The 22119-nt window shown below is 42.9% G+C and overlaps 1 protein-coding gene across 1 annotated transcript in view; it reads right to left on the reverse strand.

Annotated features, from left to right (window-relative positions):
- Positions 1 to 491: 491 nt before the first annotated feature.
- LIN28B (lin-28 RNA binding posttranscriptional regulator B) overlaps positions 492 to 22119 on the reverse strand; it is an 87281-nt gene continuing 65653 nt past the window's right edge. Inside the window, exon 4 of the mRNA XM_086461337.1 lies at positions 492 to 861. Within this exon, the coding sequence (XP_086317463.1) occupies positions 492 to 861 (370 nt within the window). The remainder of the gene's footprint in view (positions 862 to 22119) is intronic.

A 22119-nucleotide genomic window follows, 5' to 3' on the forward strand; every position in this document is an offset into this window, starting at 1 on the left:
ATATGAAAATGTCCTTTGGTTCACAAGAGAAGTAACAGTCTTGATCTCAGTTTTGTGTGTGGTTTATCAGGTTTGGTTTGTTTCTGAGTGAGATTTCTTGAGTTTTCTTGTTTGTTTTTTGAACATGTTTGGAAACAGGTTCTAGGAATGAGTTCAGGAATGTTTGTGGATACTGTGCCTATTGCTTCACAGTAATGTCTTGTGGGAGCTGGAGAGCGGTCTGATGGAAAAAATATATATTTATAGATATGTACACATACACACACACGCGCGTGCACACTCATACACACACACAGAAGGTAAAACGTAATGCACCCTGCTCAAATGTATTTTGCTTGGAGTGATTTGTCTATTAAAGAAAAAAAATTCACAGTTCCTTAACAGTAGTTAAAATTCCAGGTCAGCTACTGATAGTGAAATTATTTCCCCTGTACTTGCATGAGGTAGACATCCCAAGAGGATAAAGAAAATGGAAAGTTAGGATAAATGCTTTAAGTTTTTTTCCTTTTCTGAACAGAAGGCCCCTTTCTGCTCGGTTCTTCAGGCGACGCAGACAACTTACTTGACGAAGCTTCCTGTGGTGACCTGCCCGAGCGCTCCGAGATCTCCGACCTGCCCTCCTGAGAGTACGATGGAGACGAGTAGCCGTGCGTTCCTCCCGCTTCTCTCAGGAAAGCAGAAGTGGAAGGCTGTGGTTCAGCTTCGTGTCTTCCCTGAGAACTAGTGGGCTGCTGCGAGACAGTTTTATGGGGGCAGTTAGCCACCATGTGCATGATGCTCTGACAGTAATGGCACTTCTTTGGCTGCGGAGGTAGACTACATTCTTTAGCATGGTGGTCGAGGCCACCACAGTTGTAGCATCTAAAAACAGAGAGAGACAGCTAGCTATAAAACGCAGCGTCAAACGGTATGTTCGTGAGGCCAGCTCAGCGTGAGCGTGCACAAGGTCTGCTGGTGAAACAGCGGGGGCTTCCGCACCGATACCCCACTGCCTCAGGCACGTTTGATTATTTTTTTTTTTCTTTTTCTTTTTAAGGCACTTGGAAGGTGCCTCTTTGTCGCATCGCCGCCAAAAACCACCTTGTGCTTGGGACCGGGAATCTCTTACCGGGGACCCAATCCCAGCCCGTGGCTCTGCTCTCCCCGCAGGGCCGCCTCCTCCCGGGCAGGCCCCGGCGCTCGGCCCCGCTAGAGGGCACCAGCGCCCCAGGCATCCCCCGCCGCCGCCGCCGCCGCTCACCCGGCCCCGGCACCTACAGCCGGTAACGCCTGCCGGTACCAGCGCTTCGCCGCCTGACAGGCCGAACACCGCAACGCGGGGCGAGGAGCGGGGGGCGAGGAAGCCACCAGCCCCGGCCCCCGCCCCGGGCGGCTGCACTCTGCTTACACCCCCCCCCCCCGGTCAGGGCCATACAGAAACGTGCAGAGAGGAGATAATTCAGCAGCCTCAGGCGACTGCCGGGGAAACCCAAACGCGGAGGAGGGCCGCGGTGCCCTGTCACCCCCAGGCCTCGGCCCAGGCCCGGCACTTTGCCTCCTCCGGCTCAGCCGAGGCAGGGGGAGGCCAAGGGTCTGTCGATTCAAAATAAATGAAGCCCCGGCAAGAGTCATGAGCCAGGGTTTGCTTTCTCTTGACCTTCCCATCATCACACAGGACATGGCTGCCTAGGAGCCGAGGGGCACAGGGCGGCTCCTCCAGGCCGCGTGGGCAAGGCCTCCTCCCCGCTTCTCAAAAATGGCTAAAATCCACAAATACTCTTCTATTAACCTTGTTAGCCAGGGGAGTCCTGAAAAACCTCCAGCAACTCCTTACTGAATCGTCTTGCTTTGTTACGCACGCCAGGAATCCTAGCCCTTGGATTACATTATTCTAACACATGATACAAAGAAATAATTATACGCCTTTGGCATGGTGACCTTATGCTGGTCATGTTCACCACTGAGCTTTCTATTTTGGCTATTTTTCTATGGTTTCTGTTTCTTTGTTTTATAAAACTTGCATTGAATGCATACTCATTTAATTTATTATAATATAACATGCTACTGGAGAGAACAAAATCAATTTTTATTTTTGCTTTCCCTTAACCATCAACTAATTTAAAAAACAACCGCACAAATACTTAAGCCTGGTGGAGTCAGCTGAAGGATCAAAAAAAGACTGTAACTAACTATATGTACAAAATAGCACACCATGCTCGGGCTTGAGCCCACATAAAAATAACTTTAAATCTTCAGTTTCCTGGAAAGTAACAAGGCACTGTTTCAGCTAGTATTTAGTGGTCACTACTAGTCTATACAAAACCAGTAAGTTTAGTCCATGCAAAGCTGTACGTACAGCTGGAGTCTCACCTACAGAATTTAATTTATCTTCCAAAGAACCGCTATTGATAAAACTTGCATAATTTTCAAAAAGATTGCAAAATTGCTGTTAACATTTGCAAATCCACTCCAAGAAACAATCCCTCAGCACCTCCCTCTTCCTATCTCTTCTTCACTATTAGCAAGATACTAATCATATATCTTAGTTTAACAGACAAATGAAAAAACAGCATAAATTGCCCATGGCATGCTGTCATGTCCTACGAGACTGACTATAATTTAGAGAAGTTAAATGATGAGCAGGACTTCATTATCCTTTCACAGAAAACACTGTAATTAAATTGTCATATCTTCCCTAAAAATTAATAAAAACCAAGAAACTAAACCCATTATACTGAACTCTGCACTTCTACAACTGCAGCAGCGTATTTTAGGTGAACTCGTTCCATTTTTATGTCACCACTGCACTGACGTTTTATGTGATGTTTCAGTGGAATTTGAAGACTATACTTACGCTAGTCTGCCTGCATATACTACAGAATAATCCATGAAGATACACTGAGTATAAAGCTTCCCTTGAACAAGAAGAAAATAACACGTACAAGCCCCATTGTCATTCAGTATTGATTTCCCTAGCATAGGAAGGGAAAGGACATACTAAACATGTTGTAAAATACAAACATCCTGACCTAAGACAAAAAACATCAAGCTTTTTCCCCCCCTATAATTTATTTTTTTTTAAAAAAAGGTTGTAAGTTATTAAACAATATCCATCTGACTACTTTTTCCCAAATCATTGCGGATATTTTCAAATTAGTGACCCCACTTCACAGCAGCATTCAGTCTTCTTAACTGGTGTTCGGCTATGTTTCCCTGACAAGCTTTCTAAACACTTTCTGGATAACATAATAAGGAAGTAAAACTTGCAATTAGAGAAACAAAAGAACAGCAACAACAAAAATCCGTAAGTGTTTTACTTTCTCCCTCTCCAATAAATACATCCAAGAATTCACAAATGTGGTATTTATTCTAATTTAGGTTATATTAAAGAATGATGTTTATTATTATCTTCTTCATTGGTTTCTAGCAGGGTACTTGTTCCTGGGCCAAGTACAGTATATAATACAGTATAACAGGGGAGTGTGCAGACATTCTAGAAATTGTGCATCTTCACTCAGAATACAGAATTTTATAGCTGTGAGTGCATTTGCAGTTGCTTCTTTCCCTTAATATGACATGCATTTAGAATGATTAAAAAAGTTTGAAAATAGGTTAAAGGGCCTCAGTAGCAGGGTAAGGCAGTAGCCATGGACAAATCAATTTAATCAGTCACTATGGTATGCACTGTGTTATCCAATTCAGTGAACCATTTCACCTCACCAATTGACCAAGAACCTGCTGTCAGGGCCCCTGCCTCCACGCAAGAGGCCTCTGTCACCTTTTGCATATATATTTATCAATACATCCTATTCACAAAGTATCGTAATTCCCTGCATTTATTCAAATCGCCGCTAAAATGTCACCGTAAACGAAAACTCTATCAGAAGCAGTTGTGATTAAACTATGATTTGGCTTTTCAGGAATGTTTTTTTGTTACCAACCAGCTCAAGCATCTGGCTGAAGTGTCACATTAGAATATATATGTGCCAGCCGGGGTGTGCCTGGACTTAAACAGGAGGGTGGTATTTATTCAGTTCTTTTAACTATTTATTCATTCCTTGTCAATCACTCTTACCAGGAGAACAGATCACACCCCGCTCTGAAATGCCTTCCCTCTCAAGGGATTTACACCAAAATGGAAATGGCCAGCCACCTCAGAGCTCACAAATGATACCACATGGCATCATCCACACGCACTAAGGTATGGTAGCAACCCTTTTGTCCAAAACGCTTCAACTCTTTGCTCCTCTCTGCTCTATATACCTACGTTACAACATTACGAAACCTCATAGCATACGATATGCACTCATAAGCTTATAGATCCACATCTCTAAATACATAAATATCTAGAACAACACACAAGCTAGGTCCTGCTACGCAAATCAGCAAATTCGCATTTGAGTATGTTCTCAGAAAGTCTAAATGAGTACAACCATAACAAGTATTTCTTCACTTCAGAAATACCATGGGAATAATGTATCTTAGCTTAAATACAATGTAAAAGTTTATATGTAAATTACATCATGAGATAGGATAAACCACAAAAAGCCCTTAAAAGTGCAATTATTGTAAAAGTAACCATTACAAAAAAGCAACGTCAAGAAAGATTTGTTAAAATAGGACTGTCTTTCTCACAGTAGGCTCCCATGATTTACTAGGTAGCCTCAGGCTCAAAAAATAACACAACAGAGTAAATAAAGAGATGGCAATTACTCTAACGGAGAATCCTTTCTCCACTACAGTTCTGACTGGAAGGTGAATCAGGGTGATTTTTTGATACAAAAAAGATAAACATTTTAATAAAGGAACACCCTGAGGAACTTGTCCAGCATTGTATTTCAGTATTCTCAAGAAAACAGTAACATTAATATCTTCTAACACAGAAAGAAGAGAGCATATAGCAATGTTAAAAAACAGTTCTGAATTCTCCTTCACTATAGATCTGAGATTGCACAGAACTATACATACTAAAGGAAACGTGAACAAGCAAAAAGCGTACAAATTCCAACCTAAACTGTGCTGTGTTAATTGTAATAGGCTGATGACTTAGAAATTCATTAGAAGTACTCAACTGCATAACCAAATGCAAATGCAAAATAAAATACTCTCTAGTTTTCAGCTTTTTCCATCGTCCCAGCAGTCAGCTCCTACTTAGGAAGCACACCCCAGCCCTAGCCCTTTTAAAAGGACAATACCCCTGTGCCTTGCAAACGAGTTCACCACAATAACAGCTCAGCTGAGCTAAGCAAAGGAGGGTAAGCATAACTGCTTGCTTCTTCATGCTGCTTTATAATATGATTTAGATGATAATCCAATATATATGACAAGTAGAGAATAATTTGTGTGGAGCCACACTATTATCTTTTGAGAGAAAAAGCTTTAAAATTACCCTGATGTCTGACTTTCTCCTTTTTCTTGGGGACGGAGGCGGGCGGGTGGGGTGGGTGGGTAGGGGTTAACTAACAGGGATAGCAAAGGGAAGAAAGGGGGTATAGCCAGAGGAAGACTAAAATAATCCACCAGGATATTCCCTACACCAACTCCTCTTTTGTTTTTCCTCTTTGAATGCTATCAAAAAGCTCCATCTTGGCTAACAATGCTCTATCTAGCAACGTTAATGCTTTGAAAAATGGCATGGTATTCTAACAGCATGTGCAAGTGAAACGTTTTTACAATACACTGAACACCAGCTAAGCAGTTAAAGCATAAAGGGAATGTTTAAAATTGTACCTAAATGTGCTTTTTCAGTAATTACTTTCACACATACCTAAAGAAAGGCCAGTTCTTGCAGACAGAACACACAGCAGATTGCTTGAACTACCCTATTTTGCTGTAAAGGGAGCTTAAACAATCCACGACCTAAGAGTATCTTAGACAAAACTAAGATGTTTTACTCTTCAAGGGCTTCAGTGATTTATCTCGAAAATAAGGCCATGGGCCAGTGCAAGGGGACACTTGCTGGTGGATGTGAACACTTAGAAAAGCTGGGCGAGGCGTGTACTTGCTCAGGCACCACCTGGGATGAGTGAGAAACGTCTCCAACACCTCTGCAGGACTGAAAGAGTCTTAGGGACTGTCGAGGATCTGCTAACTTCAAATTGTCTTTGAGATGACTACAAGTATATTTTAGTGGATTACTTAAATATTCCAGTAACCAAATCCCGGATATCAAATCTGCCACAGCAGCACTCTAAAGACTGGCAGGATCACAGGTGACTGCTGCTAAACGGGCACCTCTCATGTGTTACTGTATTATAAAAGGACTAACCACTTTTACTTAATACAGGTATAATATTAAAATTGATTTCTTCTTGCTGAGAAGCCTACACTTAAAAGTGAAAATACAGTTTGAGTATTTTTTTGAAGCAGGGCATTACCCCTGTGCCTTAAAACAGACAGCACGTGCAGACGTCATCCTTTCGGAGCGAGAAATGCTGAAACGAAGCATGAGGCTGCAGCCGCTGCAACTTAAAAACAGGCAACAACCATCCCTGGAAAATAAAAATGTTTGGTCCTCCATGAGGGCAACAAGCTGCAGGAGCCAGAGGAGCAGGAGCAGCAGCAGCATGCGGCAGGAAGGAGCGGGAGGTGTTGGGGACCCCCACTCACCCCAAGCCTCAGCCAGTGCCTGCCCACAGGCCTGTGCTGGGCACCAGCTCCTCTGGCATCTCCTTCCTTCCTCCAGCGCTGTTACCAGGGGATTCCTGGTTTGTTTTGAGAGATTTCTCCCCTCTGCCCCCCCAAACCTTGTAAGCAGCGTTAAATCTCAGGAGAAATAAAGCCAGCCTGTGTTTTTTAAAAAATCATGGGGTGCAGGAGGGAGCCTCGCTGCGGTGCATGGCTGCGCTCCCTCGCTGCCAAGCCGTGCCCTGCTGCTGCCTCGCCCCCCCTCCCCCCGACAGAAACGTGGCCCAGCTTTTTGCTTTTAAAGGACAAAAACCACCGGTGAGTCAATGAGACGTACGCAAGACTGAACGTGCACACTCTGTCCACGCCCTCTGAGAGGGAAATTGCTGGAACGTGTCTGCTCACATGCACATTGCTGGTTTTTATGCCATTTTCTTTGTCAACCTTTAATTCTTAAGCTGTAGCTGAATGCAGCAGAGAACACAGGTAACTTTGAAAACATTCGAATAAGGTATGAGCATTCAGGATGCTGAAATAATACTGAAAAAAATGTTTAAAGTCAAGTGAAATTATCTTGTTAAATAAACTAGAGAATTTAGCATCTTCATCAGATAATGGTGTGTTCAGCAAGCAGGGTCCCACCAAGGCAGAAAACTTAACTAGCACCTTGCCCTTATTTATCAATCCACCAAAAAAAAAAAATCAGTTTAATTTTTATTTAATTTTGTAGTTATTTTTAGCGAAGTATGTTGGAAAATGGTGTATTACCAACTCAAAAAGCAGCACATTGGGGCCACATTTAGATCTGTACTGATCCTGTGAGTATTTGCTACCCTGAACCCCTCGTTCATGCAAAACACTGTGCAGAGGCAACATGCTGGGAAAGTTAATTGCAGGCTGTTGTTCTGTAAAATTCGGTTTGAAAATTTCCTGTGCTTTACTAGCTTTTTGAGATTAACAGAAATACCGTTTTCTAAAAATAAGATAACCTCCTAAAGAAATAAAAATTAAAAAAAAAAAAAAAAAATGCTTATCTGTCCATTTCTCCTCCAAATCCTACAACACATGGTAACGTACCAGAGATTGGAGACTTTCAATTTTGTGAGAAAAACAAGGTCCCTCCATTTTTTCAAGCTTGCCTCCTTTCATCTTACAGATAGCCCCAGCATGCTGACACAAACCCACTGTCTGCAAGGCTTCAGTAACACAGGGTCGGATACTGATGGTGTTTACTCTTGTTACAAATAAATAAATAAAAATGCTCCATTGTAAACTCATCAGATCGACTAGTTTTCTGTGGTTAGTTCTAAATCAATCTATTTTCCCCAGTGTATCTCTGAAGTAATATCAATAGGTTACGGTCTTTTGTTGCTTGGGTTTCCCCTCCCCCTCCCCCCCCAACAAAGAAGCTGACAAACAACGTGGGGCATTTGCCTGATAAATCAAGCCTGTCGAGATACAATTTGGCTTAAGTTGGTGAGGAAATGAATTTGTTTAAAATCTGCTAATACGATTTTACTGGAAGGTGGATTATTTTTTTCTCTTTTTTTGGAGAGCCAAGCACAACAATGAAACAGAAAGGTGGTTCAAAATGCACAAAATGCGGTCTTTTTCTCCACGAAAATGGAAAGGACTACACAGACAGCAGTTCTTAAAAAATAGTATCAACGATGTCGTTTCCATTCTTGATTCCTTTCCATGAAACCTTATCTCTGCTATCCACTCAGCCCTTTTTACAGGCATAGAGGAAAATTATTTTTCACATAAAAATCCTTATGAAATGCATCCTCGTGGAGGAATGTTTTGGATGCACCTTCATTCGTTACAACAAAAGGGTTTTCTTTATATTGAGAGTTAAGAACTCCTGAAATAACAATTTACAAAGTGAGGTCCTTTTTCTAAATAACATGAAAGATGGTTTTGCTCCAATATTATTAATATAGCGTGGAAAGAATGTATATATTTTAATGGCTTTAACTCATCCAGATAAAGCAGATACAAGATCAGTGACGGTTTAAGTAAGTTGTTTTAAACAGTCATATATCACACATTTCAAACATGAAATACTATACTGTGATTTCAAATAAGTCTACTATTGTTAATCTTTTTGCATTATGAAACCACACACACCAATATTCCCAACCACAAATTTCCCTTGTAAACCTTAATTTCTGTGGGAATAATAAAAGAAAAGGGATTTTTAAATTAACACAGTAATGCAGTAATTCTAAAAATGGTAAGTATTCTCCATAGTTCATGTTGGTGGAAAGGCTGCCCCTACAGGTTTGCTCTGGGTATCACTGCAGCGTGCACCCACATTTGCAGCCTATCGCAGCGCTGGGCAGGCGTGGGGGTGGCCACAACTACGCAGACCCTGGCAGGCTGAGTGTGAAACCCCTCCTCGGTGCCCCTGTTTACAGAAGCACAGTGCAGTAACACCAGAAGTCTTCACAGAGGTGGCCTGAGCCTCCTGGACACGTGGGTAAGGGCGCACGCTGCATAAAACCGGCTCAACTCTTTCTGGGTCAGTGAGGTGCCGTTCGTGAGCTAAGAGGCACGCCTGACTGTACCTGCCTCCCAGCAGAGCTGGTTCCAAGGTTTCTGCATCCACTGGTCAGTTAATCCACAGATGAGGTAAAAGGGTAGAGTAGGTAACTGGGAATTAGTTGTTAAAAATTGCCATTTCCCTTTGGTTCCTTATTTTATCGCTAATGTTAGCAGCAAATACAAGTAACCCCAACTCATCCCAACAGCAGGAAATACCAAATGGCGTGCTGGCAGTGGGATGGAGCACTGAAACATGTAGTGGTAGAGGAAGAGGAAGGCTGCTCTGGAAGCTCATAATCTATTCTTCTTCCCCAAATACCACTTTAGAGTCATATGACTTTAGGTATCCCTTATAAATCGGTAGCATGCACAAAATTTAAGAAATATTTGGTGACAGGAGTGCAGACTGACTTAGGTCCTAGCCTTGAAATGGATTTTCCTATTACATTCACTGAATTAGGTGACTTGCAAGAATATAGGCTCCACAAGCATCAAGGATTGCAGGATTTGACCAACAACTCTCATCTTCATTTCGTTCTTCAGAAACAAAGGGACATTTACTGTCTGACACTATGAGGAGGCCATGCCAGCTGTCTCTATAGCGGTTCCTTCCAGAGCTCACGGAATGGACAGAGTAAGTCATGTCACACGAAATACACGGAGGGCTTCCTTTCCCAACTGTGAAACAAGAGGACATCGAACACGGTGGTTGGTTTTCCTTGAAATAGCACCTGTAAGTTCACATGTTCAGTATCTGCAAGAACAATGAAGCCGTTCAGATGCGCTATAGCCACATTTTACTGACAAGGGAAATCTGTATCACTCTGATGCACTGACTGAGAAAGGAAGCAGTCGGTTCCTGATTCACTTTTCCAAACTTGTATCTTAAACTGTCTAAAATGGACTAGCTCCATACATAGACATTATTACTAAATGGTTGTGTTCAGCGTTTTCTGTAACACATTTAAGAACACCTTAAAGAAAAATACTAATTTTGAAGCTTTTCATATCAAAATGCAGAAGCAACAGCAAAGTGTGAAAGAGGATTTCCGCTGCAACAGGATTAAGACTCACACGTTAAAGCTTTTAATTCCCACCTGAGGCAGGTATTTGTTGTCCCATGCTGCCTGATCCCTGAGAATTAAAAGTGAAATAATGCCATTTTCTAATATTCTGCCCCATCTTGCCACCAGATTTATCTTCACTGTTAATTCTCTCCATAATTGTGTACTTATAAATAAAAAACCGCATTTGTGCACATAGAAACAACATTGTTAATTCAAAATTTGTTTGTTTCCTTTTTCTTAGTTTGGCCTCAGGATGGCAGATCTCTCGCACAGGTTTGAGTTTAATACTTCTTTCTCTAAATTCTGTTAATTCTTCATACAGTTAAAAATAATGAAACATAACTGAAAGCATTTCACTATATGTGGTAAACCAGATCACTTTATCCCTCTTGGTTGTGATTATGCAGATTAAGTGATATCACTCCAGTAAAATGATAACAATGAGAATAATAAAACTTTTTAAAAAGATTCCATCTTCCCAGAAACAGAGCAACTTAATGGTCTTAATTCTGCTTTCAGTCACATGGTTGTAAATTCACAGCAATTCTGATGACTTCACTGAGCTTATCCTCTATTAACTTTAATAGTGTAACTGAGAAAAGAATTTCCCACTGTGTATGAATACTGAAAAGTCACATTGCAGTAGCCAAGGCTAGTTACAGAGGTCAGGCTGATGGAAGCTGTGAGGTAACACAGCAATGCAGGCTGAAGCCCCTCAGTTCCACCTGTAAATCTGTGTTTGCTGGTTGATGTAACCCCTTGAAAGCATAACACAGCATAAATCACAAAGTTGAAAAAAGAAAATCAAAGAATTATAGCCAAGGTACAGGAGTGATGTGTTTGATTGTTCTGCCGATTTATGCTCAGCCCTTCAGGTTAAGAAAGAATGAATGAACAATTTCAAAAGTAAGGATGTTTACAGGCCAAGGATCAATTTTCCTGGCATGACTGATGAACTCTGCATCAGGGGATTTAGATAAAATAGGAACCCTAGACTTCAGTAAAATGTTTGAAAGCAAAGACCAATTCAGATAAGCTCACCCTAGTCATGATCAATGCAAGGGGACAGCACTTTACAAGTCAGACACTGAGTGCACTGGCCAAAGAATAATGCAATGGATATGCTCACCGAGCACAGCACGACCAGCTATCTGTACTTCCGATCAGAAATTCATACCCAAGCCACAACTTCAGTTATGGAAGCCCTGAATTTACAATTCTGAAAGCATTCACAAACCAGAAGAGTGATTAATGCCAGCATGGTGTCTGTGTCTTAACAATTCATCTGTACTCTAAACCAAACTACCTTACAGTTATCAGTAGCATTCACTGTGCACGGCAGGAAAACTGTACGTAAAGACTGGACGCGCACAGAGGCGGAAAGGGCAGTACCTTTTTAATGCAAGCCCTTAAGTTGTTAATGATGAATCGGACCTCTGGTTGGGGTGGAAGAAGGCACGCATGTCTCTGCAGCCACTTATGTGAAGCGTGAACAGACCAGCAAGGTACTGAGTTTCTGTAGAGGGAATGGTTACGAGTTTTTCTGTTTTGGAGTGTAAATCCTGACTTCCGGCAAAATAAAGGAATACCTGGTTATGCTGAGAGCCTGTCCGCTCTCCTCCGACCCCAGGCTCTGGGGGCAGGTTAGAAGACATGGAAAGGTGACTGGGACATACTGCCGTGGCTAGGAATGGAACATACAACATATCAAATCCATATGAATCCACAGGATTTCATTAGCCCTGACTGAAACCTCCTTTCTCCCTGTTTTAGTGATTATTTGCCATACTGCTACGAGGTTATGAAGACAACTCTTACTATTCATTGAGCAGTTAATTATTTCAGTGATATATCTTCCACAGGAAAAACTGAGAGTATCCTTCTCCCACGAGACCTTAAAATACCACAGCTTAACCGGCTGGGGCAGTGGATATGAACTCACAGCTAGACAGGAACTGGATCTATTTTTTTTCCCTGTTCTGGATAAATGCCCATTGCTGGGTAGAGGGAGCAGGGAGTTCGGTGGCAGGCAGAGTGAGGGAGTCCAGCTGCTCAGCACCAGGCTGGAGCAGGACTCGTACCCCCCACTCAGCGTCCCCCCTTTGCATGAACCCTTCCTCACACCACTCCTGAGGGATGGCATAAAGGATGCCACAACCCTCAATCTGTGCCATAACGAATTGTATCAGGTGTCAGTGTTAGATATCTGTATTACCGCACCGTTGTAAAAACCACAGCACCAGTCCCAGGAGCTGCTCAACGCTTTGTAGCTGAACTCTTCACCCTGTACTGTCCAGAGCCTCCATCGCTGCCTGCCCTCTTCAGGCACAGCCTCCCCCCCACACCTCGTGGTGCTGCTTCCACTACTGGGTGTAATCCTCCTGGAAATGCTCAGTGACCCCTGCTCCCCAGAGAGCGAAGATGAGAAACCCCTGTCTCTTACCTACTAATCCTTCTTCAAAAGGCTGAACAACAACCATCTGGAGATCACAGCAACCTCCTGATGGAAGACTTGCATCCAAACATGTCTTTCACACTGAGTGAGGTATGTGGTGAACTCCTGGGGACCTTTTGTGAAGGTTAAAGTGTGGTCACTGGCCATACAGGTGAAGGGGAGGGTTCAGGAGCCAACCTGATAATTTTGCAGGGCTCAGCTGTAAGCTAGAGCACTGAGTTGCTGGCTGTCCAGTAGAAAACCCAACTAATATAAGACACAGACAGCAGGTAAATTCAGGTTTTGAGGCTCTTGGCAGGACATACAACATTAAATCTAGTAACCAAACACCTTCTGTGTGCTTGAAAACAGTAATATCTGAACAGTTTTAGCCATAGAAGACACAGAACCAGACCTTTAAAAGCCTGACACTTCCCACACTATTCCTGGATATTTCCAGGAACGAACCAATTGTTTATTAAACCAGCCTCACTCTTGAAAACCTGGAAGGCCAGAAAGCCTTGCTCCTAAATCAAGATCCCTTTGGCCCTCCTCTTTACAAACCTTTTAATAATAAATATCCAAAATACCTGGAAATACCCAATTCCAAATAACCACAGAGTGGAAAAAGACTGTGTCCCCCACCCAGGACTCTGGAACCTCAAGCACAGTCCACAGATTTCCCTCATGAAAAGTCTCATCCTTCCCAGGCTCAGAAGCTGGTGATGGAGAGCGTGGCATCATCTTCTTTGTCACAGGCAACCTGTGTGACCCTGGTGTGTCTAATCAAATGTTTACAGGTATTTAAATGCCTAAGTCTGGCTGACTTCAGAGGCAAGCAAGATCCTCACAGCTTTGAGGATGTGAGCCTGTGCCCCTCGGGATTATACCTGATAAAAAAAGAAGAAGAAAAAAAAAAAGTGATGGTATAACCGAGCACAACCGTATGGTTATCAGGCTCCAAATCAATTGGCATTCACTGAACTAGAGGAGGAACCAAGTGCATCCCAGACAATGCATAAAATACCTGATTTTGAAATTGTTGTCTTTGTTATGGCTATTTCACTGCTGTCCAGCTCTTGGGATGAAAAGTCATAGAGAAGTTGTGAAAAGTCAATTCACTTATGTCTACAATGCAAACACTACACAGAAAATGAGGGCTATCAAGAGCTTAATTGGACTTTGCACAAATGCAGAAAAACCCTCCACGGGTCTTTTTCATTCCCCGCTGGCAGGAGGCACAAAACCGGGAATTCGATGCAGAAAACACACACTTTCTACATGGTGCAAAAGTCTGAACCGGAATGTCTTTGACAAACTACTGTGCTTAGCTTTCATCCCAGTTTCCCACAAAGCTTTGCACAGCGAGTGCCACCGCTGCTTGCTGTCTTGGCAGCATCGGCGACAGCTCCTGGGGTGCCCTTCTGTTTTCACACTCCGTACGGCGAAACGAGCCAGCAACAGTATGCTGTGCCAGGCAGAACGCAGGGAACTGCCAGGGATCCTGCTCGAGTGCTGCAACCCATCCAGAACCGTAAGCAGTGACCAGGACTCAGCGCAACTACTTCGCATTTCATTCATAGCTTTTCTTGGGCAATATGAAAATAAATGGAAGACAATCACCGAGTAAACAGCCCCCTTTCCAAGAACAGTTCCAAAGACACATGACCTGCTTTCAAAAACTCCTGAGCATGATCCATGCAGTAACTAAAACTGCTAGCCAATTCTCAACAGCAAAAGTTTTCAGTTAATTCATCTACTTTTTTCAGTTTATAGTGTTTGTTTAGCTTGGTTCACAACACACTTCCCGTTTTCAGGCAAAATCATAAACCATTGCATTGGCACAACCGCAGGTGTGATACACACTGGCAGGAGGTGGGAGGGAGTAGATTAAGCAGCGAGATCCACATCATCCTCAAACACTCTTGCCAGAGGAGCTGCAATGTGGAACCGTGTCTGTGACTTACCTGTGGTCACAGCACAGATGTGGCCTACACACAAATCTATACTGGATTTCTACCTGAGTTCACGAGTATTTCTATCATAACACTTCGTTATCTGATCTGCATCAGTAGGAGTGCGTACGTGAAGGACTGATGAATGAATCACACACTGGAAGTCCAGGCACAAGGTGCAGATGTTGAACTTAGATTTGTAAAGAGGGTGGCTATGGCTGAATTCCATTTCAGTTAGAGACAATGAGCTGGAAAAGAACTTAACTGGTGAAAAGACTAAAAAAATGCGGTTTTACACCATTCTTTTACCTATTACCCCAGATATTAACCACCCCTATTTTAGGTAAACTAATTCTTTTTTTGTGAACTCTCCCTCTACTCACGCATAGCATAGCTGGGGCATTTCCCACCTTATGCTCCTGAAAGTGCTGCTTGCAGCTGGACAATTTCCCTTTTACTTCCTTTATAGGTTTTGCCTTGCTGCATTTTCCTTCCACTGCAATGCTTGGTGTGGACGCGTTGTACCTGTCAGAGCAAGAATAGCTTTCTGAGGCTGTTGTGAAGATAGGGCTTCAGTCAAAGCTGCTGCTTATGGACAGAGAGCAGTCTGGTAGCTAAAAGGTGAGAAGAGAAGGGAATGTCAATGGTTTGTGACCAATTAGACATGAGAGGACTTCTCAGCTCCGTTTGCTTTGCCTGTAATTATCTAAATGCAGCAGACAGGATTCTTTGAGAGGAAGCTGGCACCTTCGACATGCCTGTCAAACGGCATCTTACATTAATCATAGCTATGATTACAGGACTGCTGCATACAGTCAGAAACTAAAGTGCAATGTTTAAGGATATTCCTGTCTTTGTAACAGGCATGAAAGGGCAGCACAGAGGGACCAAGGGAGTGGCTCAGAGAGATGGACAACAGGGGAGGAAGAGGGATAAACAAGCACAGGGCCGTCCACACCAACCCCTCTATTAATGGCACGTACCGGAGGCCATCATCGGTGACATTGGCTCACCTGCTGGCAAAGCCTGGAAGGCACAAAGCAACTGCAGGGCTGTTCAACGCTGGCAAGGCCGAAGGTAACCTCGGCGCTCGAGAGGAAGAGTGCCCCGTCACAGCGGTACGGCACAGCTCACCACGGAGGAAGCTCAGCATGGCGGGCTGCTTGCCTGGGGCCTTCCTACGCAAGACTACTAATGTCACTAGGATAACTGCTCATCAACAATGTCTGCTGGTTTTGTGGTACACAAGTTTAATTGTTTAACTTCAGGAAGAGTATGAAGTTCTGCTCCGTTATTGAACTCACGATTTGGGGCTGATGGCAGACAAGATGGCCAGGTTTCTTGTATTTGTTGTTCAGTGCAGCACTTGCCCTGCTCTGTGGATTGCCTTGAGCACCTCTGCAGCAACAACAGGTGCGTTTATCTCTCTGGAAATTACCTTAGATCTTTACCACAGAGCTAACTGCTCAAATGCTTGCCTTACAGATCATAAAACAGCTTCACAGAATCATAGCTTCACAATTCAATTATCAACTTTGATATTTGTTCAATAACAACTGAATTTTTATTCAAAAATAGGACACTCGGGTTGCCTTAAAGAATCTCAAAGCTGAGACAATGAGCATGATTTCTGCAAAATGCTGTGACAATTCCAATGCTTTATTACACTCAATGGCACAGAAACTAACAGGCCAACATACCTGTTGATATATCAGTGGCTCTCTACAGCTAATTTTTTTTTAAAAGGTCATTATTTGCCACGGTTAACTATGCTATTATCTGAGTATTGTGGTGGCTCTGAAAGCAGAATGCTTTACAACAGAATACATTTCCGTGTATCAGTTTCCCTTTTAGCTTAAAAGTGGATTGGAGTTTTCAAGTTACCATACCAGAAAATGCTGGTGGTAACATTTCTCAGGCCTCTAATAATTTCTGCTGTTAGCTGAATCCAGCCACTAATATTACAATGTCCTTAAAATATTCTGAGTATACAATATTTCAATGTAATTCTATTTTTTTTTACAGGATTTTTTTTAAAAAAATATTTAGCCAAAAATAAATCTGCCCTTTCCCAATAGTACTTACAAATTATCTACATGCTACTCCTCTGTATCTTACAAAGAGCATCAATACCAAATGAGCTTACCACACGTTAGGAGACCCTTGTCACGTGCATTTAGAGTGGTGCTCCCTCCGGTCCAGCTCCAAAGTTAAAGCAACTGAAGTGTAAATTGTGTGTGACACAGCCAAGGAAACCCACTTTACTTTAACCTTGTTAATGGCGAGCCAGATGGAACCGCTGAGGCCACCCATTGTTCGGGTTTGCATTTTTGTGTAATGCCATAGTGTAGGTCCATAGGGCCTCATGAATTCCCCTCCTCTGAATATATACTGTGCTGTTAAAGGCACTGAAAGGATCAAGCTCTGCTCTGAGAGCAGCTGGCTTTGTATTTTTTTAAATGGTTGTTAGCAGCAGCAGCAGGTCCATTCTACTCCCCCATTCTCCCCCTGCCCTTCTTAAAATCGTGATATGTCGGTTCTTGAGTGAAACCAAACCCTAACTCTGTCCTATGTAGCACATCATATATTACCTCAGGTTCATTACCCCAAATATCCATCAAAAAGTCTCAGATTCTCCCTCCTTTGCAGCCTCAGACCCTGCCCCAGCAGTTCTTCATCACACGAATAATCATCACCGACTTCAACAGTCAGGTTTTAATTTCTTTCCTACCAAACCCAGGTAACCTGTGCCTGCATAATTTTTGTTACTGATCATCGCCTTCTGAAAATTTGATCAAATTTCCCTGTCTCAACCTCTTTTGCGCCTTTAAGATGAAAATGGAAGCAAAAGGAGTTTTGAGTAAAGACAGCCCACAGCAGACTCCTCAGAAAACTAAGCGGAGGCTTGCAAACTGTTACACACCAAAACCCATCTGTACAGTGCTTGTGATGTAGAAGATAACATCTCGCAATGCCTGTGGCATGATGCAGCAACGTCAGGCATTTGCCGATGAAAAACTGCAACATGCAACGTAACAGAGGTAGTGAAAAACCCACAAGACTATGGCTGGCTGCCTAGCAGGTTCCCAGCTGTGGCATGAGGTATTCTAAGGTTGGGAGAGGGGAGTACTGTTCTCCCTGTTTACTCCAGCTGTACTGCATGATGTTCTTAACAGGATGAGAAATGCACAAAGCCATCCCTCCAGCCCTTCCTCCCCAACAGACCTGCCATCAGAAAAGCAAACTGCACCTCACGAAAAGACGACTGCAGCCAGAAATGACTGAATTGCAGCACTGAGCACCAAATAACATGTCTGCCCCTTTGCGAGAGGACTTTGACATACTGGCTCCTGAAGACAATGCAGTTAGCATAAAATGTGAATGGTGTTAGAGGGATGTTGCAAACAATTATCTGTTGTTACAGAAACTACGCAGTGGCTTTTGCAAAAATGGGGCTGATCAACCACAATCAATAGTTTAGAGCAAATTCCCTGACCTGTTCAAGCTTTTGCACTACACTGGCAGAGTAAGGAAGGAAATCCCACTGGCAGATCCCCAGGTCAGTGCCTCATTTGGCGCAGGAGACACACTACTCACTGAAGAATATTATATTCCTGCCGTTCCCAGCTGGCCTATGTGTCTTTAGGAAGAGGAGCCAGGAGGCACCTGAAGCTCAGCATCACTGAGTCTGCTCTAGTGTGAACTGGAGCAGGTAATCTAAGGACCTGATTGTTTCTCTTCTTTCCCCAAGCTGCTCTAGAGACTGTCGGGAAGAGTAGCTTCCCCGTTTCTACATGCTCCCCAAAGGCGGAAAAATGCCAGCCAAACTCCTTGCTGGGGTTCCTATAACCTGACATAAAAGCTCTGAGGCAACCACGGCTGGCTGCCGAAGGGGAAGACCAATGAACTGGGGAACCACAAGAAAGACACGCTAGCTGGAAAGGCGATAAACTATTTTCTCCCCACAGCAAGAAGGTCCATTTAAATTCTGTCCCTCACCCCTTTATCTTTTACATAAATAGTAGGGTGCAACTTAGGAAAGTTATTTTTAACTTGAATATTTAATATGGTTGTCCTTAAAGGCTGCCTAGATGCTATGGGGTGGCTCAGTGGGATACGCTGCACAAGGCATGGCAGTTTTATACTCGCTATGCTTTAAAAACACTTGTGAGTCCAAATCATAAATCACAGGGGAGCATGGGAGGTTCAAAAACAAGTGAAGCTCTTGGGCTCAGTAAACTATTTTTCACTTGTTTCAGAGTTCATATGGTAAACCTTATTTTAACTGATAATTTTTCCTTGCACACTGTAACAAATCCTTTTTGAAGGCCGGATTCCCTTTAGAACATTTCCATTGTCTAAGAAAATAATCTGGTTAACAAAACACAAATGCTAGCTAAAGTACAATAATAAAGGTAAGGCACGATTTGCAACTGATAAACTAACATTGCACTTCACCCACTTTTTCTAATTTTTCGAGATCTTCTCTATTAGTAGGACGCAAGGCTGTCATATGTATTTTGAGATCAGATTGGCTTGATTGCCACTGCCTGCAGTTTTTATGCCCTTCTTTCATGAGTGCTCTTTAGCCCTAAGTCCATATCCCAAAGCAAAAGCTGTTAATAACCCTGGACTGATGTGATGCTCGGTACTTTAGCACCCTAGGATGCGATTATATGCCCCCCCTTGATTTCAGCATGTTAAGCTTCCTTGAAGCTTTGTTTCTTTCACAGGCAGCTGTCTGCATTTCCATACCTTACCCTGCCTTTTGCCATCAGAGTTAAAATCCATGTGTATCAGTTAGAAAAAATAGCTGCAAAATTATTTTTCCTATGAAAAAGCTGGTAACTTTCCTCTGATGACGATGACAAAAAAACCTTAAGCTGTCTTACAGAAAAGGGAGTCTTCAATAAATCAGGAGTTTAGTTGCCAATATCACACTCTGTACAAAAGGAACTCTGAATAACATTAATATCCCTGTAGAGCTTTATCATAAATTATTTTTTTAAAATGAATCGGTTGGGGTTTTTTTAGTTTTGTTTGGTTGGGGTGTTTTTTTAAAGTACTTGTTTAACGTTCCTAGTAACTGAGGATAATTGAAAGATTTGCAATAAAACTGGTTTGGTATCTTAACATCACGAATTAGCATTTTATAACATACTTTTATACTTGATCAGTACTTATGAATGGTTTGAAAACTCACTGAATTCCTAGCAAAGACTAGGAAAATAGTCACGTCTGGAAATCTGGGAGTGTATGTTTTCCTTTTTTGGAAGCCTGGAAAACACAACACTGAATGGTTTATATACTGAGTTTCCAGGGTTACTGACACTTAGGTGTACTTTTCAGCATTATAGTACTACTAGCTTTAAATGCTGACTTTATATAACCCTTGCTTTCTATTCAGCAAGAAAATTTCCTTTGAAGAACTGTCATTAAGAAACCTGAAACATTAACTTCTTGTGTATTACACACAAACACTCTATAATTGATGCATGTAGTAAAATTAGATGGAAAGACTAAGGTTTCTGCAACTGTGTGTAAAATGCATGTTATTTTTTTTCCTCGTCAGGAAGAAGGCAGGGTATCATTTTAGTACATTTAAGTTCCAAAGTAAAAATCTGAAACTGTAACACACTTAAGATAATATGATCTATGTGAAATAGCAGAACACTACAGTAGGAAATGCTAGTTTTAGTACCTATCTCCAATTGTCTTCACATCATTCACAGCAGTTCAAACTAATGCAACAGAAGCAGAAAAAAATTAAACAGATTACTTAGAGGAAGCTGGTGGGGAAGGAAGAGCTGTGATTACACCACATGCTGCACTCCTCCAAGCCTACCAATCGCATTTTGCAAGTTTTGAGCAGCAGCTGCTGAAAGGCAGGAAGGGAACTGAGAAATGACCACTGCACACGTGCTGCTCTGCTATACTAAAACGCCAAACGAGAAGTTAACAGTGAATCAAGCCTGATCACTGCAGCTTTTAAAGGTTGCTCTTCAGCCCCACAGGGATGTGTCAGGTACAGAGCAGAGAAATGCTGCTTACCTCCCCAGTCAGTCACCAGCTTCCTGGCACTGTATGGTTTAATAGACAAGTTAATGGTATGGTGGCACCAAAGCATCTAAAATTGGTAGGATTCGCTTTTCTCGTCTGGTTTTCCTTCCCTGGCCAGGAAAACCCCAAGCTGCAGCCCTGCCAAGAGCACAGACCATCGTTCTTATGGGGAACTGGTGTGCAGAGGCACCTCGTACTTCAGGTCTGTGAGGCAGTCTGTCTGGGGAAGCTCAAATAGAAAACGCTTTGCCTGGGACACTCCCTAAACCCTCTGCGAGGTCTTGCCTATTTACACCTCTGGCCTTTTGGAGGCCAAACCCAACTCCCTGCTGGGTTTTGTGCTCCTGACACTTTCCTCCAGTGAATCCCGCTGGCTCTTAAATCACCACCTGCCACCAACGAGGGCAGAGCTTGCATCATTCCTACTACAGGGGCCACAAAGCCGCCATCACGTTGCGGTGCACATCACTGCCACGTCAAGCAGAGAGCTCAACATGTTTCATGCTGAGCTGCCCATCGGGTTTTGTACTCCAGATAACCCACTGAACGCAGAGCTGTTACCAAAAGGCATCCCCCGGCTCCACCACCACCCTATCCGTTTGCTCCTTGGTACCTTCCTTTTTTTTTTTTTCAGGATTAGTTTCTCTCAGTTACGCTCCCTGAACTGGCTCTCTAGGGGATTAGATCAGCACCAGGGACCCTGCGGGGGAGAGGAACACAACGCTGGCTGGGGGTGCAGGGGGGCACAACATCCAGCCAGCCCATGGTACTGTGAAACTGCATTCTGTCAGAGACCAGTCTTACAGAGGCAGGGGCAGCATCCATTTCTTTTGAAGTCACAGTTCCCCTACAGGAAAACAACAAATGGGGATTCAACCTGTTAGTGCTGTCCAGTACATGGGAGATTCCTGTTTCTTCAGTTTGTACAGTACAGGGCAGAAAAATCAACAGCAACAAAAAAAACTAGTATGCTTTATACTCAAAACCAGTGCAACATTGCTTCCTGAAATTTACAGTATTTTCGACTTAATGGTGTCTCTCTAAGAAGGAAAAACAACCAAAAAGGCATCATTTGTCACCCACATAAGAAAAAGAACACAAACCAAAAAGCCCCCAAACCAAACCCAAACCCAGCTGCATTATGAAGCACAGCTGCCTAAGTCTTTGGCTGAAGACTTTTGGGGTGATTCTTGAGGAAAGTTTTGGCAAGCCTGAATGAGATGTAGTTGAACACTAGCTGCCTGTCCCCAGGGGATGTCAGTCTGTGAAGAGGAAGAGTCCCAAGACCCAGCTATGTATTAATGGACATGAGCGTGAGATACAGAACCAGCTGCTGGAAGTTTATGCTCTTGATATTTGGCATGTATGATTTACAAGCACATACAGAAGGAAAAAACATAAATCTCAGGATGTTTGGTGCCTTCATCAACAATAACCTAAATGTACACAT

Source organism: Leptosomus discolor, chromosome 2 (assembly GCF_034619465.1).
Source record: "Leptosomus discolor isolate bLepDis1 chromosome 2, bLepDis1.hap2, whole genome shotgun sequence".
Classification (NCBI taxonomy): domain Eukaryota; kingdom Metazoa; phylum Chordata; class Aves; order Leptosomiformes; family Leptosomidae; genus Leptosomus; species Leptosomus discolor.